Raw genomic sequence first — 27698 nt, forward strand, 5'->3', positions numbered from 1 at the left:
GGTTTCATTGATCTGTTCTCATGTTTTTGTTTTTTGTTTGTTTTTTGTTTCTTTTGTTGTTTTTGTTTTTGTTTTGGTTTTGGTTTCAATAGCATTGATTTCTGCTCTAATCTTTATTATTTCCTGTCTTCTGCTGGTTTGGAGTTTTATTTGCTGTTCTCTTTCCAGTTCTTTAAGGTGTAATGTTAGATTTTGTATCTGAGAACTTTCTTCCTTTTTAGGAAGGCTGGAATGCTACATACTTCCCTGTTAACACTGCCTTTGCCGCATCCCAGAGGTTTTGGGTTGTGGTGTTATCATTTACTTTGGTTTCCATATACTTTTTAATTTCCTCTTTAATTTCTTGGTTAACCCATTCATTCTTTAGTAGGATGTCCTTTAGTCTCCAAGTATTTGTTATCTTTCCTTATTTTTTCTTGTGGTTGATTTCAAGTTTCATAGCATTGTGGTCTGAAAATATGCATGTAGTATCTCAATCTTTTTGTACTTGTTGAAGGTGATGAAACTCCTTTGATAAGAGAGGCTGTCATTCCTAGTTTTTCTAGTAATAGTGTGACTGCAAAAATATTTTTTTAAGTTACTTACTTCCCTGTTTCTTAAAATGAGCCTTGGCCCAGGCTTCCTGGAATTGCTTTGAAAATTGTGTGATTCTGAAGGTCTTATTTTTTCAACTCTTCCTATGACTAACTATTTTGTGGAAATGGAAATAAAGGACACTTCAGAGTCATCTGGAAGAACCCCCAAGTCAAATAAAACCTCAGAGTTCATAGTATCAAAATAGATTTTTTCATAAGGCTACCTACAGATAATAATGAAAGGCAAAGTATACCCATCAATGATGACTTACAAAGTTTGGTTTGCACTTTCAGCATATGACCCATAATTTGAATGTTTTCTTCCATACTTACTTTGTGCCATTGTCCATTGGTCATTATGGACAATTTAATTGCTCACATGCAATTTCTCAGGCATTCTGGAATATATTCATGTCTATTAATTCATGCCTGTTCCACCCCAATTACTCTAAGCAAGTCGCAAGTTAGGAAATAAAGCAAAGTTCAAATTAAAAGTTACCAAAAACCTTATGAATACATAACTCCCACCCAGAAAGTATATAAATAAAACTTGTACAAGCCTGCTAGAAGCTAAAATATTGTACTACAGTTCCAGAGGGATAAAAACTCAGCTGCTGAAGGAGTAGTGGGAGACAAATGTTTCTGAAGCCCATTCAAGTCCACTTTGTATATTCAATCTCTCTGTCTCTTCCAATATCTTTCTATGATTACATCTATCTATCTATCTATCTATCTATCTATCTATCTATCTATCTAATGTATATATGATTTCTGCTTTAGAGATATCTATCTATATGTGATTCTATCTATCTATCTATCTATCTATCTATCTATCTATCTAATCTATCATCTATTATCTATCTATGATTTCTGATTAAGAGCATTTTTTTTTGCAATTACATAATTATTTTTTCACTATTTCCCCTGTACCTACATAAATGGAGCACACACACATAAAACTAAGACCTAGCCCATAAACACCTGGCTCCTGGGCATCAGACCAAACTCTACAGGTCTGGAATCTAGGATAGTAGCTTCCAGAGCCAGTAAGTTGTCAGTGTTTGTGAAGAAAACAAGAGATAAGCTTCTTCTCTCAGCATGTATATATATAGCCACCAACTGAAAATATGGAAAGGAAGACTGCATAAAATTTTACTGCATTTCTTCCAAATAGTTTTGTCTGTTTTTTGTAGGTAACTGAAATATGGAAGATGCAGACTCATTTTTATTCAAATTTAAAGGATATCATTTTGGTCGTGAAGAACTTGATATTGGATTTATAGAAAATTTAGATGATTTTGTAATCAGAGAAAGTGATGTCTTCATTATTACATACCCCAAATCTGGTGAGTTCTGTATTCTAATAGCTAATCAAACAAATGAAATGATACTTGTATAATATTGGAATTCTGTCTTTTTACTAGTAGTATATACAGAGATAAACACTTGATGCATTAGATATTATAGTGTGAACTGAATTGAATATTCTATGAATTGAGATCTTTTACAACATAGCTGTAAGTTATTTTTTATTTGTACAAGAAAATGGAGAAAATATTGAAGTAGATAGATTGAAGACACCCTATCAAACACTAAATTGCTGAAGTGGCTGGGAAAGGACTCAGGAATATGTACCATTTAGGCAGCTACTTCAGACATATAGTTGAGCTGCATTTAATAGCCAAGTGCATGAGAAGGAAAATTAACTTATACTAATTACCATAGTGTGTAATAATCCCAAAGTATATGGGTCTTATTTTGTTATAGCACTCATATCAGGCTAATATATATGTGTGTGTATATATGCATATATACCTATTTATGTGTGTATATACTTTCACAGCTATTCAAATTCTTTGCCAATGTTTTAAATGGATTTTTGTTATTTTTGTTATTTTCTTGTATGAGTTCTTGATATATTTTGGATATTGACCCTTTATTTGATAAACGATTTACAAATATTTCCCCTTTTAATAGGTTGCCTTTCCATTTTGTTGATAGTTTGCTGTACAGAAGCTTGTTAGTTTGATATTCTCCCACTTGCCTACTTTTGTTTTTGTTGAATTTGTTTTTGGTGTCATATCCCCACTCCCATAACAAAACCATTGCTAAGACCAATGTCTTATACCTCTGCTTTCTTCTAAGAGTTTTATGCTTCCAGGTCTTACATTCATATCTTTAAACTGTTCTGAGTTAACTTTTGTGTATGGTGTAAGAGAGTGGTTCAGTTTCATTCTTTTGCATGTGGCTCTCCAGTTTTCCCAGCACCATTTATTGAAGAGTCTATCCTATCCCCATAATATATTCTCATCTCCTTTGCCATAAATTAATTGACCATACAGATGTTGGTTAACATCTGCAATCTCTATTTTGTTCCATTGGTCAACCTGTCTTTTTTTCCTTTAATACCAGTATCATAGTGTTTTGGTTAGTATAACTTGGTAATATTATTTGAAACCAAGAAGTCTGATGCCTCAGGCTTTGTTCTATTTTCTCAAAATTGCTTTAGCTATTTGGGGTCTTGTATGCTTACAAACAAATTTTAGGACTGTTTGTTCTATTTCTGTGACAAATGACATTGTAGCATTGATAGGGATTGCACTGAATCTGTAGATCGCTTTGTGCAGTATGGACAATTTAACAATGTTGTTTCTTCTTATCCATGAGCATGGAATATTTTTTCATTTATTTGTGATTTCTAACATTTCTTCTAGTAGCGTCTTCTAGTTTTCAATGTACAAGTCTTTTACCTCCTTGGATAAATTTATTCCTACATATTTTTTTCTTTTTGATGCTATCATAAGTGAGATTTTCTTAATTTCTCTGATAGTTTGTTGTTAGTATATATAAAGTAAACTTACAGGGCTCCTGGGCAGCATCCAACTCTTGATTTTGGCCTAGGTCATTATCTCACCGTTTGTGGGTTCCAGCCCTGCACTGGGCTGTGTGCTGAAAGTGCAGAGCCTGCTTGGGATTTTCTCTCCCTCTCTCTCTGCCCCTCCCCCACTCACACATGTGCATGCGCTCTCTCTCTTTAAAAAAATGAAAATAAACTTAACAAATTTAAAGGAAAAGAGATGCAACTTATATTTGCATTCTTATTTCATATCCTGCAATTTAACAACTTAATTGAATTTTTATTAGTTCTAACAGTGTTTTTGGTAGACTCTTTAGGTCTTCCTGTATATAATATCATGATCATCTGCAAATAGAGAGTTTTATTCTTCCTTTCTGTCTTGGATCCCTTTTATTTCTTTTCCTAGCCTAATTTCTGTTGCTATGATTTCCAATAAAATGAGTGAGAATGGGCATTCTAATCCTGGTTGTGATCTTAGATGAAGAGCTTTTGGTTGTTTATCATTGGGTATGATCCTGTGAACTTGTCATAATGGCACTTTGTAAGCTGAGGTATGTTTCTTCCATACCCGTTTTGTTGAGACTTTATATCATGAATGGATGTTCACTTTTGTCAAATGCTTTTTCTGCATTTATTGCAATGACAATAAGGTTTTGATGCTTCACATTTTGTTAATGTGGCACATCACACCGATTTGTGGATGTTGAACCATCCTGTATCCCTGGAATAAATAGTACTTGATAACTTTGTATTTTAGTGTATTTTTTTAGCTTCAATTTTTTCTAAAACTAGTTTTATTTAAATTCTAGTTGGTTAACATATAGTATAATATTAGTTTCAGGATTTAGTGATTCATCACTTAGACATAACAACTAGTGCTCATCACAAGTGCCCTCCCTGGTAACATCACCCATTGAACCCATCCCCTACCCACCTCCCTCCATCAATCCTGTTTGTTCTCTATAGTTAGGATTCTCTTATAATTTGATTCCCTTTTTTCCCTTCTCGTACATTCATCTGTTTTGCTTCCATATGAGTGAAATCATATGGTATTTGTGTTTCTTTCTCTCACTGACTTATTTTGCTTAGTATAATGCACTCTAGCTCCATTCACATCATTGCAAATGGCAAGATTTCCTTCTTTTTGATGGCTGAGTAATAATCCATTGTGTGTGTGGGGAGAGGGTATATATACACACACACATATATATGTATATATATATGTATGTGTGTGTGTATATATATATATACACACACACACACACACACACATTCATACACCACATCTTCTTTATTTATTCAGAGGTTAATGGATACTTGAACTCTTTATGTAATTTTGCTATTGTTTGTAATGCTGCTATAAGCATTGGGATGTGTGTACACCTTCGATTCTGTATTTTTGTATGCTAGTAGTACAATTGCTGGAACTTAGAGTAGTGCTATTTTTAACTTTCTGAGGAGACTTCATACTATTTTCCAGAGTGGCTTCCCCAGTTTGTATTCCCACCAAGGATATAAGAGAGTTCTCATTTTTCTGTATTCTCACCAACATCTGTGTTTCCTGTGTTGTGCATTTTAGCCATTCTGACAGGTATGATGTGATATTTCATTGTGGTTTTGATTTTTATTATCCTGATGGTGAGTGATGTTGAGCATCTTTTCATGTGTTTCTTAGCCATCCAGATGTCTTCTTTGGGAAAATGTCTATTCATGTCTTCTGCCGATTTCTTAACTGGATTATTTGTTTTTTGGGTGTTGAGTTTGGAAAATTCTTTATAAACTTTGGATACTAACCCTTTATCCTATGTCATTTACACATATCTTCTCCTATTTTGTTGATTGTTTTGTTGATTGTTTCCTCCACTGTGCAGAAATTTTATCTTGATGAAGTCCCAATAGTTGAATTTTGATTTTGTTTCCCTTGACTCTCAGAGACGTATCTAGTAAATAGTTGCTGCAGCTGTGTCAAAGATATTGCTTATTGTGTTCTTCTCTAGGATTTTCTTCTTTTTTTTTTTTTTTTTTTTTTTGTTCTCAGATTTAGGTCTTTTGTCCATTTCAAGCTTATTTTTTAAAAAAAAATTTTTTTTTTCAACGTTTTTTATTTATTTTTCGGACAGAGAGAGACAGAGCATGAACGGGGGAGGGTCAGAGAGAGAGGGAGACACAGAATCGGAAACAGGCTCCAGGCTCCGAGCCATCAGCCCAGAGCCTGACGCGGGGCTCGAACTCACAGACCGCGAGATCGTGACCTGGCTGAAGTCGGACGCTTAACCGACTGCGCCACCCAGGCGCCCCAATTTCAAGCTTATTTTTGTGTATGGTGTATGAAAGAGGTCCAATTTCATTCTTCTGTTTGTTGATTTCCAGTTTTCTGAATACCAATTGTTGAAGAGACTGTCTTTTCTTCCCCAGTGGGTATTCTTTCCTGCTTTGTTGAAGATTAGTTGACAATAAAGTTGTGAGTCCATTTCTGGGTTTTCTATTCCATTCCATTGATATGTGTATCTGTTTTTGTGCCCATATGATACTTTTGTGCTCACTACAGCTTTGTAATACCACTTGAAGACTGGAATAATGATGCCTCCAACTCTGTTTTCTTTTTCATTACTGCTTCAGCTATTCAGGGACTTTTGTCATTCCATTCAAATTTTTGGTTCATTTGTTGTACCTCTGTGGAAACTGCTCATGGTATTTTGATAAGGATTGCATTTATGTATAGATTGCTTTGGGTAGTATAGACATTTCATCAATTATGTTCTTCCAGTCCATGAGCATAGAATGCTTAGATATTTCTTCCTATCATCTTCAATTTCTTTCATAAGTGTTCTATATTTTTAGATCCTTTACCTCTTTGATTAGGTTTATTTCTTGGTATCTTATAGGTCTTGGTGCCATTGTAAAGGGATAAATCCTTGGTTTCTCTTTCTGCTGCTTCATTATTGGGATATAGAGATGCAATCGATTTCTGTACATGGATTTTATATCCTGTGACTTTGCAGAATTCATGTATCAGCTCTAGCAGTTGTTTGCTGGAGTCTTTTGAGTTTTCCTTATAGAGAATCATGTCATGTGCAAATAATAAAAGTTCGACTTCTTCCTTGCCATATAAGATATATTTTATTTCTTTCTATTGTCATTGCTGAGGCTAGGACTTCTAGTATTATGTTAAAAAACAATGGTGAGTGTGGATCTCTTTCTTGTTCCTGACCTTACAGGAAAAACTCTCAGTTTTTCACCATTGAGGATTATATTAGCTTTGGGTCTTTCATATATGCCTTTATAATGTTGAGCTATGTTCCCTCTATCCCTACTTTGTTGAGGGGTTTTATCATGAAGGATGTTATACTTGATCAGATGCTTTTTTCTAGATCTATTGTGGGGATCATATGATTCTTGTATTTCTTTTAGTAATGTAATATATCACATTGATTGATTTGCAAATATTGAACCACCTTTGCAGCCCTGGTTAAATCCCACTTGATTGTGGTGAGTGGTTCTTCTAATGTACTGTTGGCTTCAATTTGCTAGTATCTTGTAGAGAATTTTTGCAACCATGATCATTAGGGATATTGGCCTGTAATTCTCTTTTTTAGTGGGGTCTTTATCTGGTTTTGTACATGTGCTGCTGAAGTGAGAACTGTCTGGTTTTGGAATCAAGGTAAATCTGGCCTCATAGAATGAGTTTGGAAGTTTTCCATCCATTTTTATTTTGGGGGACAGTTTAATAAGAACAAGTATTGACTGCTTGGAGAGGCTTCTGGGAAGATGGCGGCATAGGAGGACGCTGGGCTCACTGCGTCCTGCGGATCAGTTGGATTCCACCCACACCTACCTAAATAACCCAGAAAATCACCAGAGACTAGCAGAATGGATTCTCCAGAGCCAAATGTAGACAAGAGGCCCATGGAAGAGGGTAGGAAGAGTGGAGAGGTGGTGCATGCTACACGGACTGGCGGGAGGGAGCCAGGGCGGAGGGGCAGCCCAAGGGCAAAGCAGAGCCCCCAAGTCTGGCTTGCAAAAGCGGAGGGGCCAGATGGAGTGTGTTCGGACAGCAAGCGGGACTTAACATCTGGAAGGTTATAAGTTAACAGATCTGCTTGGAGAGCGGGAGGGCTGGAGGACAATGGAGGGAGAGTTGTTGAGCCCCAGACGACAGAGTGCAGCTTGGCGGGGAACAAAGGCGCTCACTAGCACCATCTCCCTCGCCCACCCCCAGCCAAAATCCCAAAGGGAACCAGTTCCCCTCATGAAACTTGCTTGCACCACGCAAACACCCAGTGCTGTGCTTCTGCAGATCCATCCCTCCAGCAGGTCTGACTCACTCCCAGTGCTGCAGGGCCCCTCCCAAAGCGGATCTCCAAAGGATAAGTGAGCTGAGCCTGCCCCTCCCGCCCCTGTGCACCTTGCCGATCTACCCCAGCTAATACGCCAGATCCCCAGCACCACAAGCCTGGCAGTGTGCAAGTAGCCCAGATGAGCCATGCCACCCCACAGTGAATTCCGCCCTTAGGAGAGGGGAAGAGAAGGTGCACACCAGTCTGACTGTAGACCCAGCAGTGGGCTGGGGGCAGACATCAGGTCTGACTGCGGCCCCATCCACCAACGCAAGTTATTCAAGACAGCACAGGGGAAGTGCCCTGCAGTTCTGACCACTCCAGGGACTATCCAAAATGACGAAACGGAAGAATTCCCCTCAAAAGAATCTCCAGGAAATAACGACAGCTAACGAACTGATCAAAAACGATTTAAACAATATAACAGAAAGTGAATTTAGAATAATAGTCATAAAATTAATCGCTGGGCTTGAAAACAGTATAGAAGACAGCAGAGAATCTCTTGCTACAGAGATCAAGGGACTAAGGAACAGCCAGGAGGAGCTAAAAAATGCTATTAATGAGCTGCAAAATAAAATAGAGATGACCACAGCTCAGATTGAAGAGGCAGAGGAGAGAATAGGTGAACTAGAAGATAAAATTATGGAAAAAGAAGAAGCTGAGAAACAGAGAGATAAAAAAATCCAGGAGTATGAGGGGAAAATTAGAGAACTAAGTGATGCACTAAAGAGAAATAATATACACATAATTGGTATTCCAGAGGAGGAAGAGAGAGGGAAAGGTGCTGAAGGTACACTTGAAGAAATAATAGCTGAGAACTTCCCTGAACTGGGGAAGGAAAAAGGCATTGAAATCCAAGAGGCACAGAGAACACCCTTCAGACATAACTTGAATCGATCTGCACGACATATCATACTGAAACAGGCAAAATACAAGGATACAGAGAAAATTCGGAAAGCAGCTAGGGATAAACGTGCTCTCTATATAAAAGGAGACCTATAAGACTCGTGACAGATCTCTCTACTGAAACTTGGCAGGCCGGAAAGGAATGGCAGGAAATCTTCAATGTGATGAACAGAAAAAAATATGCAGCCGAGAATCCTCTATCCAGCAAATCTGTCATTTAGAATAGAAGGAGAGATAAAGGTCTTCCCAAACAAATAAAAACTGAAGGAATTCATCACCACTAAACCAGCCCTACAAGAGATCCTAAGGGGGATACTGTGAGACAAAGTACCAGAGACATCGCTACAAGCATAAAACATACAGACATCACAATGACTCTAAACCCATATCTCTCTATAATAACACTGAATGTAAATGGATTAAATGCGCCAACCATAAGACATAGGGTATCAGAATGGATAAAAAAACAAGACCCATCTATTTGCTGTCTACAAGAGACTCATTTTATGCCTGAGGACACTTTCATATTGAAAGTGAGGGGATGGAGAACTATTTATCATGCTACTGGAAGTCAAAAGAGAGCTGGAGTAGCCATACTTATATCAGACAAACTAGACTTTAATTAAAGGCTATAACAAGAGATAAAGAAGGGCATTATATAATAATTACAGGGTCTATCCATCAAGAAGAACTAACAATTATAAATGGTTATGTGCCGAATACGGGAGCCCCCAAATATATAAAACAATTACTCACAAACGTAAGCAACCTTATTGACAAGAATGTGGTCATTGCAGGGGACTTTAATATCCCACTTACAACAATGGATAGATCATCTAGACACATGGTCAATAAAGACACAAGGGCCCTGACTGGTACATTGGATCAGATGGACTTGACAGATATATTTAGAACTCTGCATCCCAAAGCAACAGAATATACTTTCTTCTCGAGTGCACATGGAACATTCTCCAAGATAGATCACATACTGGGTCACAAAACAGCCTTTCATAAGTATACAAGAATTGAGATCATACCATGCATACTTTCGGACCAGAATGCGATGAAGCTTGAAATCACCCACAGGAAAAAGTCTGGAAAACCTCCAAAAGCATGGAGGTTAAAGAACACCCTACTAAAGAATGAATGGGTCAACCAGGCAATTAGAGAAGAAATTAAAAAATATATGGAAACAAATGAAAATGAAAATACAACAATCCAAATGCTTTGGGATGCAGTGAAGGCAGTCCTGAGAGGAAAATACATCGCAATCCAGGCCTATCTCAAGAAACAAGAAAAATCCCAAATACAAAATCTAACAGCACACCTAAAGGAAATAGAAGCAGAACAGCAAAGGCAGCCTAAACCCAGCAGAAGAAGAGAAATCATAAAGATCAGAGCAGAAATAAACAATATAGAATCTAAAAAAACTGTAGAGCAGATCAACGAAACCAAGAGTTGGTTTTTTGAAAAATTAACAAAATTGACAAACCTCTAGCCAGGCTTCTCAAAAAGAAAAGGGAGATGACCCAAATAGATAAAATCATGAATGAAAATGGAATGATTACAACCAATCCCTCAGAGATACAAACAATTATCAGGGAATACTATGAAAAATTATATGCCAACAAATTGGACAACCTGGAAGAAATGGACAAATTTCTAAACACCCACACTGTTCCAAAACTCAATCAGGAGGAAATAGAAAGCTTGAACAGACCCATAACCAGTGAAGAAATTGAATCAGTTATCAAAACTCTCCCAACAAATAAGAGTCCAGGACCAGATGGCTTCCCAGGGGAGTTCTACCAGACATTTAAAGCAGAGATAATACCTATTCTTCTCAAGCTATTCCAAGAAATAGAAAGGGAAGGAAAACTTCCAGACTCATTCTATGAAGCCAGTATTACTTTGATTCCTAAACCAGACAGAGACCCAGTAAAAAAAGAGAACTACAGGCCAATATCCCTGATGAATATGGATGCAAAAATTCTCAATAAGATACTAGCAAATCGAATTCAACAGCGTATAAAAAGAATTATTCACCATGATCAAGTGGGATTCATTCCTGGGATGCAGAGCTGGTTCAACATTCCCAAATCAATCAACGTGATACATCACATTAATATAAGAAAAGATAAGAACCATATGATCCTGTCAATCGATGCAGAAAAAACATTTGACAAAATTCAGCATCGTTTCTAAATAAAAACCCTTGAGAAAGTCGGGATAGAAGGAACATACTTAAAGATCATAAAAGCCATTTATGAAAAGCCCACAGCTAACATCATCCTCAACGGGGAAAAACTGAGAGCTTTTTCCCTGAGATCAGGAACACGACAGGGATGCCCACTCTCACCGCTGTTGTTTAACATAGTGTTGGAAGTTCTAGTATCTGCAATCAGACAACAAAAGGAAATCAAAGGCATCCAAATTGGCAAAGATGAAGTCAAGCTTTCGCTTTTTGCAGATGACATGATATTATACATGGAAAATCCGATAGACTCCACCAAAAGTCTGCTAGAACTGATACATGATTTCAGCAAAGTTGCAGGATACAAAATCAATGTACAGAAATCAGTTGCATTCTTATACACTAACAATGAAGCAACAGAAAGACAAATAAAGAAACTGATCCCATTCACAATTGCACCAAGAAGCATAAAATACCTAGGAATAACTCTAACCAAAGATGTACAAGATCTGTATGCTGAAAACTATAGAAAGCTTATGTAGGTAATTGAAGAAGATATAAAGAAATGGAAAGACATTCCCTGCTCATGGATTGGAAGAATAAATATTGTCAAAATGTCAATACTACCCAAAGCTATCTACACATTCAATGCAATCCCAATCAAAATTGCGCCAGCATTCTTCTCGAAACTAGAACAAGCAATCCTAAAATTCATATGGAACCACAAAAGGCCCAGAATAGCCAATGTAATTTTGAAGAAGACCAAACCACGAGGCATCACAATCCCAGACTTTAGCCTCTACTACAAAGCTGTAATCATCAAGAGAGCATGGTATTGGCACAAAAACAGACACATAGACCAATGGAATAGAATAGAAACCCCAAAAATAGACCCACAAAAGTATGGCCAACTCATCTTTGACAAAGCAGGAAAGAATATCCAATGGAAAAAAGACAGTCTCTTTAACAAATGGTGCTGGGAGAACTGGACAGCAACATGCAGAAGAATGAAACTAGACCACTTTCTTACACCATTCACAAAAATAAACTCAAAATGGATAAAGGACCTGAATGTGAGACAGGAAACCATCAAAACCCTAGAGGAGAAAGCAGGAAAAGACCTCTCTGACCTCAGCCACAGCAATTTCTTACTTGACACATCTCCAAAGGCAAGGGAATGAAAAGCAAAAATGAACTATTGGGACCTCATGAAGATAAAAAGCTTCTGCACTGTAAAGGAAACAACCAACAAAACTAAAAGGCAACCGACAGAATGGGAAAAGATATTTGCAAATGACATATCGGACAAAGGGCTAGTATCCAAAATCTATAAAGAGCTCACCAAGCTCCACACCACAAAACAAATAATCCAGTGAAGAAATGGGCAGAAAACATGAATTGACACTTCTCTAAAGAAGACATCCAGATGGCCAACAGGCACATGAAAGATGCTCAACGTCACTCCTCATCAGGGAAATACAAATCAAAACCACACTCAGATATCACCTCACGCCAGTCAGAGTGGCCAAAATGAACAAATCAGGAGACTATAGATGCTGGCGAGGATGTGGAGAAACAGGAACCCTCTTGCACTGTTGGTGGGAATGAAAACTGGTGCAGCCCCTCTGGAAAACAGTGTGGAGGTTCCTCAAAAAATTAAATTAAAAAGAGACCTACCCTATGACCCAGCAGTAGCACTGCTAGGAATTTACCCAAGGGATACAGGAGTACTGATGTATAGGGGCACTTGTACCCCAATGTTTATAGCAGCATTCTCAACAATAGCCAAATTGTGGAAAAAGCCTAAATGTCCATCAACTGATGAATGGATAAAGAAATTGTGGTTTATATACACAATGGAGTACTACATGGCAATGAGAAAGAACGAAATATGGCCCTTTGTAGCAACGTGGATGGAACTGGAGAGTGTGATGCTAAGTGAAATAAGCCATACAGAGAAAGACAGATACCATATGTTTTCACTCTTATGTGGATCCTGAGAAACTTAACAGAAACCCATGGGGGAGGGGAAGGAAAAAAAATGAGGTTAGAGTGGGAGAGAGCCAAAGCATAAGAGACTCTTAAAAACTGAGAACAAACTGAGGGTTTATGGTGAGGTGGGAGGGAGGAAAGTGTAGGTGATGGGCATTGAAGAGGGCATCTTTTGGGATGAGCACTGGGTGTTGTATGGAAACCAATTTGACAGTAAATTTCATATATTAAAAAAAAAGAAAGAAGAACAAGTATTAACTCTTCTATAAATGTTTGGTAGAAATCCCCCTGTGAAGCCATCTGACCCTGGACTTTTGTTTGTTGGGAGATTTTTGGTTACTGTTTCAATTTCATTGTTGGTAATGAGTATGTTCAAGTTTTCTATTTCTGATTCAGTTTTGGTAGTTTGTGAGTTTCTAGGAACTTACCCATTTCTTCCAGATTGCCCAATTTGCTGGCATATGATTTTTCATAATATTCTCTTATAATTGTTTTTATTTCTGAGGTGTTGGTTGTGATCTTTCTCATTCCTGATTTTATTTATTTGATTCCTTTGTCTTTTCTTTCTGATAAGTCTGGCTGGACTTATCTGGGTTTATCAATTTTATTAACTTTCAAAGAATCAGGTGTTAATATCAGTTCTACTGTTTTTTATTGTTTCTTTGTTTGTTTCTATATAATTTATTTCTGCTCTAATCTTTATTATTTACTTTCTTCTGCTTGCTTTAGGCTTTATTTGTTGTTCTTTTTCTAGATTCTTTAGGCATAAACTTAGGCTGCATATGTGAGATTTTTCTTGCTTCTTGAAGTAGACCTGTGCATATACTTACATCATATGTCTGCTTGTGCTGCATCCCAAAGTTTTGGGGCCATGATGCTTTCATTTTCATTTGTTTCTATGTATTTGTAGAATTCCTTTTTTGGGGTGTCTTTGTGGCTCAGTCAGTTAATCGTCCAACTCTTGATTTTAGCTTAGGTCATTTTCTCATGGTTCATGAGATCGAGCCCTGCATTAGGCTGTGTGCTGACAGTGCAGAGCCTGCTTGGGATTTTCTCTTTCCCTCTCTCTCTGCTCTTCCTCCACTTGGTCACACACATACACATGCATGAGCCTTCTGTCTCTCAAAATAAATGAATAAACTTACTCAAATTTTTGTCCTTAATTTCCTGGTTGGCCCATTGATTCTTTAGCAAGATGTTCTTTGACCTCCATGTATTTGTGGTCTTTCAAAATTTTTTCTTATGGTTGACTTCAAGTTTCATAGCATTGTGGTCTGAAAATATGAATGGTATGATCTCAATCCTTTTGTACTTGTTGAGGTCTGATTTGTGACCTAGTATGTCATCTATATTGGAGAATGTCCAATGTGTGCTCAAAAAGAATGTGATTCTGCTGCTTTTTGATAAAATGTTCTGAATGCATCTGTTTAAGTCCATATGTTCCAGTGTGTCACTGAAAGTTATTGTTTCCTTGTTGATTTTCTGCTTGGATGATCTGTCCATTGATCTAAGTGGGGTATTAAAGTCCTCTAGTATTATTGTATTATAATCAATGTGTTATATATGTCTGTTATTAATTGTTTTATATATTTTGGAGTTTCCAACTTGGGGGCATAAATATTTATAATTGTTAGATCTTTTGTTGGATAGACCCTTTTGTTATGGTATAGAGCCCTTCTTCATCTCTTCTTACAGTCTTTGTTTTTCTGATATAAGTATTGCTACTCTGGCTTTCTTGTAACTTCTGTTTGCATAATGGATGGTTTTCAATCTGCAGGTTTCTTTAGGTCTAAAATGAGTCTCTTATAGGCAGCATAAAGATGGGTTTGTTTTTGCTGTTGTTGTTTTTAATTCAGTGTGACACCCTATTTCTTTTGACTGGAGCATTTAGTCAATTTACATTCAGAGTGATTACTGATAGATATAAATTTAGTGCCATTTTACTACATGCTACACTGTTGTATCTGAAAATTTTCTCTGGTCCTTACTAGTATTTATTGCCTTTTGTCTTTCTTTCCCACTCAAAGAATCCCCCATTAATATATCTTGCAGCTCTGGTTTAGTGGTCAGAAACTCGTTTACTTTCTGTTTGGGAAATTCTTTATCTCTCCTTTTGTTCTGAATACTGGATAGAGTATTCGTGGATGCATATTTTTTCCATTCAACACATTGAATATATCATGCCATTCCCTTCTGGGGTGCCAAGTTTTTATGGAGAGCTGTGCTACTAATTTTCTTTGTCTTCTCTTGTAAGATAAGGAATTCTTTTGTCTTGCTGCTTTTAGGATTTTTCTTTATATTTTCCAAGTTTGACTATGATATTTGTTTTTAATTTTTTTAAATATTTATTTCCTTTGAGAGAGAAAGATAGAGATAGAGAGAGAGAGCGAGCACAAGCTCTGGGGAGGGGCAGAGAGAGAGAGGGAGAGAGAAACCCAAGCAGGCTCTGGGCTGTCAGTGCAGAGTCCCATGCGGGTTTGATCTCACAAACTGTGAGGTCATCACTTGAACTGAAATAAAGGAGTTGGATGCTTAACCAACTGAGCCACCCAGGCACCCCAACTATGATATGTCTTGGTTTTGGCTTGCTTTTTCTGATTTTTATGGAAGTTCTCTGTGCTTCCTAGATTTGGATATCTCTTTCCTTCCCCAGGTTAAGGAAGTTTTCAGCTATAATTTCCTCAAATAAACCTTTTGTTCCCCTTTCCTTCTCTTCTTCCTCTGAGGCTGCTATGATATGAATATTATTATAATTTATGGAGTTACTGAATTCCCTAAGTCTACATTCATGATCTAATATTTTTCTTTCCCTCTTCTTTTCAGCTTCAGGATTTTCCATAATTTTATGTTCTCTATCACTTATTCATTCCTCTGCTTCTTCCATCCTTATAGTCATTACAATCAGTTCGTTTCAAATCTTGGTTATGCATTTTTCATTTTTGCTTGACAAGTTTTTAGGTCTTTAATCTCTGTGGTAAGGAATTCCCTGCTGTCTTCTATGTTTTTCTCATGCCCAGCTGGTATCATTGTAATTATTGCTTTAAATTCTGGAACATGAATATTATATCTGTCTCAGTGAGATCAGTGGCCATTAACTTTTCTTGTTCTATCTTTTAGGATGAATTCTCCTGTCTTGGCATTTTTAAATTTATTTTATTAACGTTGATTTATTTTTGGGGGGGGGGGTGGGGAGAGAGAGAATGAGACAGAGAAAGAAAGAAAGAAAGAAAGAAAGAAAGAAAGAAAGAAAGAAAGAAAGAGAAAGAAGGAAAGAAAGAGGGAGTGGATAAAGAGAAGCTGAACACAGGTATTTGAACTTTTGAATCTCTGCAGAGATTTTTGCATCATACTGTTGAATCTCTGCAAAAATGTGGCATGATTGGTACCCGTCCCAAAGCTGTGATACCACCTGAAGACACAGTGTCTGTCAACTGGGAAAGGTGGAAGTATGTAAGCAACCTTTTTAGAGCTTCCTAACCGTGGATTTTCATTGAGTTTGAGCTCCAGCTGTGGTAATACGTAGGCACATGTGGTCGTGGTCCTCCCTGGGCAACACTGGAGGACTACAACCACCAATATGAAGGTAGTGGGAGGACCAAATGAGGTGCATACCACCTGCCCCTGCCAGCAAAGCATGTGTGCCAAAGAGTGATCTTGCTCACCATGTGCTGCTGATTAGCATGGATTATTATTTTTTTTAAATATAATTTATTGTCAAATTGTCTTCCATACAACACCCAGTGTTGTTGGCTCATCCCAGCAAGTGCCCTCCTAAATGCCCATCACCCACTTTTCCCTATCCCCCATCCCCCATCAACCCTCATTTTTTTCTCTGTATTTAGAGTCTCTTATGGCTTGCTTCCCTCCCTCTCTGTAATTTTTTTCCCCATTCCCCTCTCCCATGGTCTTCTGTTATGTTTCTCAAGATCGACATATGAATGAAAACATATGATATCTGTCTTTCTCTGACTGACTTATTTCGCTTAGCCTAGTACCCTCCAGTTCCAACCACGTTGCTGCAAATGGCCAGATTTCATTCTTTCTCATTGCCAAGTAGTATCATGTTGTATATACATAAACCACATCTTCATTATCCATTCATCAGTTGATGAGCATTTAGGCTCTTTCCATAATTTGGCTATTGGTGAAAGTGCTTCTATAAACATTGGGGTACATGTGCCCCTATGCATCAGCACTCCTGTATCCCTTCGGTACATTCCTAGTAGTGCTATTTCTGGGTCATACAGTAGTTGATTTTTACTTTTTTGAGGAACCTCCACACTGTTTTCCAGAGTGGCTGCACCAGTTTGCATTCCTACCAGCAGTACAAGAAGGTTCCCATTTCTCCACATCCTCGCCAGCATCTATAGTCTTCAATTTGATCATTTTAGCCGGTGTGAGGTGGTATCTCAGTGTGGCTTTGATTTGTATTTCCCTATGATGAGTGATGTTGAGCTTTGTTTCATGTCTCTGTTGGCCACTTCTTTGGAAAATTGTCTATTCATGTTTTCTGCCCATTTCTTCACTGGAGTATTTGTTTTTTGAATGATGATTTTGTTAAATTCTTTATAGATTTTGGATACTAACACTTTATCCTATATGTCATTTCCAAATATCTTTTCCCATTCTGTCAGTTGCCTTTTAGTTTTGTTGATTGTTTCCTTTGTAGTGCAGAAGACTTTTATCTTGATGAGGTCCCAATAGTTCATTTTTGCTTTTAACTCCCTTGCCTTTGGAGATGTGTCAAGTAAAAAATTTCTGTGGCTGAGGTTAAGGAGGTTGTTGCCTGCTTTCTCCTCTAGGGTTTTGATGGTTTCCTATATCACATTTAGGTCTTTCATCCATTCTGAGTTTATTTTTGTGTATGGTGTAAGAAAGTGGTCTAGTTTCATTTTTCTGCATGTTGCTGTCCAGTTCTCCCAGCACCATTTGTTAAAGAGTCTTTTTTTCCATTGGATGCTGTTTCCTGCTTTGTCAAAGATGAGTTGTCCATACATTTGTGGGTTCAATTCTGGAGTCTCTATTCTACTCCATTGGTCTATGTGTCTGTTTTTGTGCCTATACCATACTGTCTTGATGATTGCAGCTTAGTAGTAGGGGCTAAGTCTAGAATTGTGATGCCTCCCACTTTGGTTTTCTTCTTCAATATTACTTTGGTTATTCGGGTTCTTTTGTGGTTCTATACAAATTTTAGGATTGTTTGTTCTAGCTTTGAGAAGAATGCTGGTACAATTTTTATTGGGATTGCATTGAATGTGAAGATTGTTTTGGGTCATATTGACATTTTAACAATATTTATTCTTTCAATCCATGAGCACAGAATGTTTTTCCATTTCTTTGTGTCTTCTTCAACTTCCTTCATAAGCTTTCTATAGTTTTTAGCATATAAATCTTTTACATCTTTGGTTAGATTTATTCCTAGGTATTTTATGGCTTGTGGTGCAATGTAAATGAGATCAGTTTCTGTATTTCTCTTTCTGCTGCTTCATTATTGGTGTATAAAAATGCAACTGATTTCTGTACAATGATTTTATACCCTCCAACTTTGCTGAATTCATGTATCAGTTCTACCAGATGGAGAACTTGTGGAGTCTGTCAGGTTTTCCATATACAGTATCATGTTGTCTGCAAAAAGTGAATGTTTGACTTCTTCTTTGCCAATTTTGATGCCTTTTATTTCTCTTTGTTGTCTGATTGGTGATGCTAGAACTTCCAACACTATGTTAAACAGCAGTGGTGAGAATGGACATGCCTGTCATGTTTCTGATCTCAGGCGGAAAGCTCTCAGTTTTTCCCCATTGAGGATGATATTAGCTGTGGGCTTTTCATAAATGGCTTTTATGATGTTTAAGTATGTTTCTTTTATCCTGAATTTCTTGAGGTTTTTATTAAGAAAGGATGCTATATTTTGTCAAATGCTTTTTCTGCATCGATTGAGAGGATCATATGGTTCTTATCTTTTCTTTTATTAATGTGATGTATCACATTGATTGATTTGTGACTACTGAACCAGCCCTGCAGCCCAGGAATGAATCCCACTCAATCACAGTGAATAATTCTTTTAATATGCTGTTGAATTCAATTTGCTAGTATCTTGTTGAGAATTTTTGCATCCATGTTGATCAGGGATATTGGTCTGTGATCCTCCTTTTTTGTTGGGTCTCTGTCTGGTTTGGGAATCAAAGTAATGCTGGCTTCATAGCATGAATCTAGAAGTTTTCCTTTCATTTCAATTTTTTGAAACAGCTTGAAAAGGATAGGTATTAACTCTGATTTAAATGTCTGGTAGAATTCTCCAGGGAAGCCACCTGGTCCAGGACTTTTAATTTTTGGGAGGTTTTTGATAAGTGATTCAATTTCTTCACTAGTTATGGTTCTGTTTAAATTTTCTATTTCTTCCCGTTTGAGTTTTGGAAGTGTGTGGGTATTAGGAATTTGTCCATTTCTTCCATGTTGTCCAGTTTGTTGGCATATAATTTTTCATAGTATTCTCTGATGATTGCTTGTATTCCTGAGGGATTGGTTATAATAAATCCATTTTCATTCGTGGTTTTATCTATTTGGGTCCTCTCTCTTTTCTTTTTGAGAACCCTGGCTAGAGATTTATCAATTTTGTTTATGTTTTCAAATAACCAACTCTTAGTTTCATTGATCTGTTCTACTTTTTTTCTGAATTCTATATTGTTTATTTCTGCTTTGATCTTTATTATTTGACTTTGTATGCTGGGTTTGGGATGTCTTTGTTCTTCTGCTTCTAGTTCCTTTAGGTGTGCTGTTAGATTTTGTATTTGGGGTCTTTCTTGTTTCTTGAGATAGGCCTGGGCTGCAATGTATTTTCCTCTTAGGACTGCCTTTGCTGCATCCCAAAGGGTTTGGATTGTTGTGTTTTCATTTTCATTTGTTTCCATATATTTTTAAATTTCTTCTCTAATTGCCTGGTTGACCCATTCGTTCTTTAGTAGGATGTTCTTTAACCTCCATGCTTTTGGAGGTTTTCCATACTTTTTCCTGTCGTTGATTTCAAATTTCATAGCACTGTGATCTGAAAGTGTGCATGGTATGATCCCAATTCTTTTATATTTATTGAGGGCTGTTTTGTGACCCAGTATGTGATGTATCTTGGAAGATGTTCTATGTGCACTCAAGAAGAATGTGTATTTTGATGCTTTGGGCTGAAAAGCTCTGTATATATCTGTCAAGTCCATCTGGCCCAGTGTATCATTCAGGGCCATTGCTTCTTTACTGATTTCCTGCCTAGATGATCTGTCCATTCATGTAAGTGGAGTATTAAAGTCCCCTGCAATTACCACATTCTTACCAATAAGACTGACTATGCTTCTGAGTAATTGGTTTATATATTTGGGTGTTTTCAAATTTGGTGCATAGACAGTTATGATTATTAGCTCTTCCTCATGGATAGGCCTTGTAGTTATTATATAATGCCCTTCTTCATCTCTTGGTACAGACTTTAATTTAAAGTCTAGTTTGTCTGATATAAGTATGGTTATTCCAGCTTTCTTTTGACTTCCAATAGCATGATAGATAGTTCTCCATCCCCTCACTTTCAATCTGGTGTCCTCAGGTCTAAAATGGGTCTCTTGTAGACAGCAAATAGATGGGTCTTGTTTTTTTTTAATCCATTCTGATACCCTATGTCTTTTGATTGGAGCATTTATTCCATTTACATTCAGTGTTATTATTGAAAAATACGGATTTAAAGTCATTGTGTTATCTGTAGGTTTCATGCTTGTAGTGATATCTCTGGTCCTTTGTGGTCTTTGCAACATTTCACTCACAGAGGACCCATAGGGTCTCTTGTAGGGTTGGTTTAGTGGTGATGAATTCCTTCAGTTTTTGTTTGTTTGGGAAAACCTTTTTCTCTCCTTCTACTCTGAATGATAGGCTTGGTGGATAAAGGATTCTTGGCTGCATATTTTTCCTGTTTATCACATTGAAGATTTCCTGCCATTCCTTTCTGGCCTGCCAAGTTTCAGTAGATAGGTCTGCTACTACCCTTATGTGTCTATCTTTGTATGTTAAAGCCCCGTTCATCCCTCGTTGCTTTCAGAATTCTCTCTTTATCCTTGTATTTTGCCAGTTTCACTATATGTCATGCAGAAGGTCAACCCAAGCTATGTCTAAAGGGAGTTCTCTGTGCCTCTTGATTTCAATGTCTGTTTCCTTCCCCAGATTGGGAAAGTTCTCGGCTATGATTTGTTCAAATACACCTTCAGCCCCTTTCTCTGTCTTTTTTTCTTCTGGAATTCCAATGATACAGGTATTGTTACGTTTGACTGAATCACTTACTTCTGTAATTCTCCTCTTGTGATCCTGGATTTTTTAAATCTCTCTTCTCAGCTACCTCTTTTTTCCATAATTTTATCTTCTAATTCACCAGTTCCCCCCTTTGCCTCTTCAACCCGTGCTGTGGCCACATCTGTTTTATTTTGTACCTCATTTATAGCATTTTTTAAAATTTATCATGACTATTTTTTAGTTCTTGGTCTCTGCAGCAATATATTCTCTGCTGTCTTCTGTGCTTTTTTCAAGCCCAGCGATTAATCTTATGACTATTATTCTAAATTCTTGTTCAGCTATATTGTTTATATCTGTTTTGGTCAATTTTTTAGCTGTCACTTTTCCCTGGGAATTCTTTTGAGGAGAGTTCCTCCATTTCATTATTTTGGCTAATTATCTGTCCCTTATGAGTTTGAAAATCTTGTTATGTGCTCAGCATCTGTGAGCACTGCTATATTAAAGGGGGGGTCATACACTGTCTAGGACTTGGCCCTTCAGGAGGTGTTTTTTGGAGAGTGTTACTTGCACTCTGTTATTGTGACTTTGGTTATTTCATTTCCCTCCTCACAGTGATGTTTCGACCCTCCACCAGATGTGCTTTGATTTTTCCTTGAAGTAGCCCTGGAAAGGAAAGCAAACAAACAAACAGAAAACAAAAACACACAAAGACACAAACACATCAAACAAACAAACAAACAAATAAACAAAAACAATCCCAAAGCAAGAAAACAGAAACACCAGCTACAAGAACAGGGTATAGGTGGTGCTGATGGAAGAGCACATACAAGGAGAAAAATGACTGGGATGGGAAAAAAGAAAAAAATAAACATTGACCAGGAAGAGAAACTAAAAGTCTTAATCCAGAGAGAGAGAGAGAAAGGAAAATATAGAAGCAGTGAGGAAAAAGAAATGAAGATAAAGTTACCCAGACAGAAATTATGCAGGTGATTATTCCAGAGAAAGGGAAAGAAAAGTAAGAAGGAGGTGTAGAACAAGTATCAAGAGAATGGATTAAATGTCTGCTTGAACAAACCAACAACCAGAGTAACCAGCCTAGTGGAGGGAAGAGATAAGAAGGAGAAAAGGAAGGAAGAATATATCTATATAACAAGAATTGTCCTAGAATTAATCCAGGCAATGAGCAACACTGGTCTGGAGGAGGGGGCCATCGGGTTCCTCAGTGTCTATCCCCGCTCCAGTAGAATGCAGTGACCTATTGTGGAAGGCTGTGGCTTGGTATAGGCAGGCCCTGCCTCTACTGTGGGCCCAGGAGAGCTATCCCAGAGGCCCCACCTTGGGATGACACCCACTTATTCTGTGACAAACGTCCACTCTAATAGGAATTAAGAGAAACAATCATCATAAGAATTTTTTACATCCCACTTACAGTGAAAGGTCCAAATTGAGGCATCATCTTTTCCTTTCTGTCTCCATGTCACAGGTCACAGGGCCTCCTTTAGGGATTTATAATGAACACTATTTACTTAAGTGGACATCATGGACACAGTAGGAAACATGGTGATGGCGAAAAACATGGGAGGTGACTCCTTCAGTAAAATTCCTATTTCTTTGCTTCTATTACCTGATGTACTAGGAGTGGGGTTGTGGAAGGAAATCTAGAGGCAGGCATAGAAGATAGTTCAAAAGTCCCATACATGAAGCAGAAGAAAGCACAGAAGAGTCAAAAAATAAATTTGTGGGACAAATGCCCACAGAGTTTCAAATGGAGCATCTTCTTTAAAGGAAAAATAAAAGCATTATTTGTTTTCTTTCATCTATTCTGCATTTTTTTATATGAAAATTCTGTTCAGATGAAATTATCAGTATACTTATTATAATACCAAGCTCTGATAAAAACCTGATGGCACATCTATGCATTTTAGAGAAATTTGTGCATCATTGAAAATGAAATTATTTCTTTTACAGGAACCAGCTGGTTTCAGCAGTTATTAAGCTTGATTTATTTTGAAGAACATCGCAAAGGCATTGGGAATCTGGAAACAGTTGATCGAGTCCCCTTCTTCGAGTACAACTTTCGAAAAATGGATTTTGTTGAAAGACCATCTCCTCGTCTCTTCGCTAACCACCTCCCATACTACTTGGTTCCAAGGGGGCCGAAGAACAAAAAAGCAAAGGTAGGAAATAGACCATGGCTGCTGAAAAATAACTGCTCTTTTTTTATTGTTTCATTTCATTTCATTACACTGATACTGCACTCATCTAGCTGTTGGCAAATGTGGCATTTCACATACTTAAAGTTTCAATAGCCATTTGTGTTCTTATCTTACAGTATGAGATTTTTATCTTGCACCCTTTGTTTTCTGATTATATAAGTAATACATCCATTAAAAGATAAAAGAGTATATTTGTGTGTATTTAATGTAATGTATAGAATGTATTATAATATCATGTACATTATATATTATATATCCTTTAATTTTTTAATTAGCTGTATTACCAAGTATATATAAACTGCTAACAATTCCTTTTTCTTTTCTCTGTGTGCCCTCCTTGCTTCCTTTAGACACTTCCAAACTATTTTGCCCACTTTCTCTTCAAATGTACCTAGTTCATTGGAAGTCCTAGGAAAGTTCAGAGCAAATCATTTGTCTCTACTGAGTGATCAGTCACCTCCATCTATTGATAATTTCAGCTCTTGGCTCATTTTCTTCCTTTCTACCTCTTCTCCTGTCACTCATGGGATTATTTCCCATGAATAGGTATTCCTCCCATACCCCTAGCCCTGCCAGGTCTCTCAGGGTTGACTTCAACTCCAGCTACTTTTTCTTCCACCAACTTCAGTAACCCTCTAAGACAACATATGTGTTATAAACTGCCTTTTTTAAATGACACTATTTGCTGTCTGATGGAATACATACTTACCTGTGTATTTATTGTCTGTGTTTCTGGCCAAAATGGAAATTCTTGAGAGAGATGGAGTTCGCAATGCATATGTACATTGAATAAATTATAAAAACGATCATCAGTAATTGCCCTAACATGAATCTTGACTTTAAGCACCTTGTTATCTGAGTGCTGTCTCCTTTTCCTCCTACTCCCTTCAGGTGTCCCTTGCAGGGGTGTGTCGGCACCTTCAGGTCTCCAGTTCCCCTCTCCCTCCACTTCTTCCCTCTCACTCAACATTTGTCCATACAAGACATGTCCAGACATATCTTTAATTTCTCCTAACCCACCAATGACTCTATATTTCACATTCAAATCCCATTTGTCAAAATCTCTTCCTCCATTCAACTCTGTTATGATCAGCTGCCAACACCTAACTCTGATGAAACAAAGTTGTTGTATATTAGGACCTATGTTCATGAAAGTCCTAGTGTGATATGAAAAAACCAAAACACTTAAAAAGTGTGTCTTGTCTTTACATTTGTGGTCACAATTCTCACATTTTACTTTTTAAAAACTATTTTGCTTCCACCCTTCCCAAAATGACTCTTTGATGCTTTTTCTGTTCTCAAAGCTCGACAGCATTCTGCTCACCTATCCCGGAAAAGGCTATCCAATAAACCATTCCCAGTAGATGCCCTCCATATCCAAAGCCTCCGCTCACTGCCTTCCCTCCTTAAGAAGAAAGGTGGAGTGTGTAGACACTTTCTATTCTTATTACATATCTGCCCCTCCACTCATGGTTTGAATCCCTTTTTGGATCAGCTTTCTCTATCCCACTGTTTCACAAATGGGAGATATTTTCGTTGCCAGAATATTGGCAATATTTGTAAGCATTTGTGGTTAGAGTGGTGATGGTGTTATTGTTAGTGGTTGAGGCCCAGGATGCTGATGTATGCCTTATGATGTTCAAGGTAGCCCCAACAACAAAGAGTTTTCTGAGAGTAATGTCCATGGTGCCACTGTTGAGAGACTTGCTCTATTCTCAAAGATTTTGCTTGAACAATGTAACATTCATTTTTTCATTCATCACCGATTTCCTTTTGTTTAACTGGATCATTCTGTTTGACCCCAAATCAAATTTTCATGTAGCACATTTTAACAATAAAACAAAACTTGTCTTTCTCCATTTCACTTTCAGCTACTTTCCTTCATTTACTCTTTGAGGTCAACTTAAAAGTATTTAGCCTCACTCTCCACTCTTTCATTGAATCCTGAATGTCAATGTCACTTTTTTTTTAACGTTTATTTTTGAGAGACAAAGAGACATAGCACAAGCAGGGAGAGGCAGACAGAGAGAGGGAGACACAAAATTCAAAACAGGCTCCAGGCTCTGAGCTATCAACACAGTTCCCAATGTGGGGCTCCAACTCATGAACCGTGAGATCACGACTGGATGCTTAACTGACTGAGCCACCCAGGCACCCCTCAATGTCACTTATTTTTTATAATTTTCAAAAAGCAGGGATTATTTCTTGATCATTTTACTTGGCCTATTACTGACATCTGACATAATTGATCACTTTCTACTTCTTTAAACATTTTCTTTTCCTGCTGTTCCAGATAGGACATTTCTGGTAACAGCCTGTCTCAGTAGACACTTAGAGCATACTCTATCCAGCAACCAATTCCTCTCCTCATATTTCATGTCAGCGGAAATCTCATTTTGTTTGGGTTTGTATCCTCTGTGTGCTTTTGGCCTGATAGTTTAATCCCTGGCTGGGGAGAGGGTACAATTTAGTTGGTCCAAAGCCTGGTTTTGGTACCAGGAATCTTGCAGTGATTTATTCAGATACAGGTAAGTGACAAGCTTATGAGCAATGACACAGGTAAAGAAGTTTCTTCTTCTTTCAGAAATTTCATGTCTTCTTGGAGAAGGTTTCTTCACTCTTTAAAGAGACCATGGGGATGAAAAGTAGTGGCCATCTGGGACATGGAGGAGATTCAACAAGTCAGAGTAGAAAAGTGGGAGACTCTAAGTCCATGATAGCATCAAGATGATGAGTTAACCCAACCTGCTGTACACACATCTTGGCCTTGGTGTTCTGTGAGAAAAGTTGATAACTTTACTATTTAGGAAATGTTATTTGAGTTTTTTTTTCAATATATGAAATTTATTGTCAAATTGATTTCCATACAACACCCAGTGCTCATCCCAAAAGGTGCCCACCTCAATACCCATCACCCACCCTACCCTCCCTCCCACCCCCCATCAACCCTCAGTTTGTTCTCAGTTTTTAACAGTCTCTTATGCTTTGGCTCCCTCCCACTCTAACCTCTTTTTTTTTTTCCTTCCCCTCCTCCTTGGGTTTCTGTTAAGTTTCTCAGGATCCACATAAGAGTGAAAACATATGGTATCTGTCTTTCTCTGTACGGCTTATTTCACTTAGCATCACACTCTCCAGTTCCATCCACGTTGCTACAAAGGGCCATATTTCATTCTTTCTCATTGCCCTGTAGTACTCCATTGTGTATATAAACCACAATTTCTTTATCCATTCATCAGTTGATGGACATTTAGGCTCTTTCCATAATTTGGCTAGTGTTGAGAGTGCTGCTATAAACATTGGGGTACAAGTGCCCCTATGCATCAGTACTCCTGTATCCCTTGGATAAATTCCTAGCAGTGCTATTGCTGGGTCATAGGGTAGGTCTATTTTTAATTTTCTGAGGAACCTCCACACTGCTTTCCAGAGCGGCTGCACCAATTTGCATTCGCACCAACAGTGCAAGAGGGTTCCCGTTTCTCCACATCCTCTCCAGCATCTATAGTCTCCTGATTTGTTCATTTTGTCCACTCTGACTGGCGTGAGGTGATATCTGAGTGTGGTTTTGATTTGTATTTCCCTGATGAAGAGTGATGTTGAGCATCTTTTCATGTGCCTGTTGGCCATCTGGATGTCTTCTTTAGAGAAGTGTCTATTCATGTTTTCTGCCCATTTCTTCACTGGGTTATTTGTTTTTCGGGTGTGGAGTTTGGTGAGCTCTTTATAGATTTTGGATACTAGCCCTTTGTCCGATATGTCATTTGCAAATATCTTTTCCCATTCTGTTGGTTGCCTTTTAGTTTTGTTGGTTGTTTCCTTTGCTGTGCAGAAGCTTTTTATCTTCATAAGGTCCCAGTAGTTCATTTTTGCTTTTAATTCCCTTGCCTTTGGGCATGTGTCGAGTAAGAGATTGCTACGGCTGAGGTCAGAGAGGTCTTTTCCTGCTTTCTCCTCTAGGGTTTTGATGGTTTCCTGTCTCACATTCAGGTCCTTTATCCATTTTGAGTTTATTTTTGTGAATGGTGTGAGAAAGTGGTCTAGTTTCAACCTTCTGCATGTTGCTGTCCAGTTCTCCCAGCACCATTTGTTAAAGAGACTGTCTTTTTTCCATTGGATATTCTTTCCTGCTTTGTCAAAGATGAGTTGGCCATACTTTTGTGGGTCTAGTTCTGGGGTTTCTATTCTATTCCATTGGTCTATGTGTCTTTTGTGCCAATACCATGCTCTCTTGATGATTACAGCTTTGTAGTAGAGGCTAAAGTCTGGGATTGTGATGCCTCCTGGTTTGGTCTTCTTCAAAATTACTTTGGCTATTCGGGGCCTTTTGTGGTTCCATATGAATTTTAGGATTGCTTGTTCTAGTTTCGA

The 27698-nt window shown here is 37.7% G+C and overlaps 1 protein-coding gene across 1 annotated transcript in view; it reads left to right on the plus strand.

Annotated features, from left to right (window-relative positions):
- Nucleotides 1–1776: 1776 nt before the first annotated feature.
- The window catches only part of LOC132668005 (amine sulfotransferase-like), a 38666-nt gene continuing 12744 nt past the window's right edge, over nucleotides 1777–27698 (plus strand). Inside the window, exons 1-2 of the mRNA XM_078447244.2 lie at nucleotides 1777–1921; nucleotides 23086–23294. Coding sequence (XP_078303370.2) covers nucleotides 1780–1921; nucleotides 23086–23294 — 351 coding nt within the window. The 5' untranslated portion in view covers nucleotides 1777–1779. The remainder of the gene's footprint in view (nucleotides 1922–23085; nucleotides 23295–27698) is intronic.

The sequence above is a fragment of the Panthera onca genome, chromosome B2, assembly GCF_046562875.1.
Source record: "Panthera onca isolate mPanOnc1 chromosome B2, mPanOnc1 haplotype 2, whole genome shotgun sequence".
Taxonomy (NCBI): domain Eukaryota; kingdom Metazoa; phylum Chordata; class Mammalia; order Carnivora; family Felidae; genus Panthera; species Panthera onca.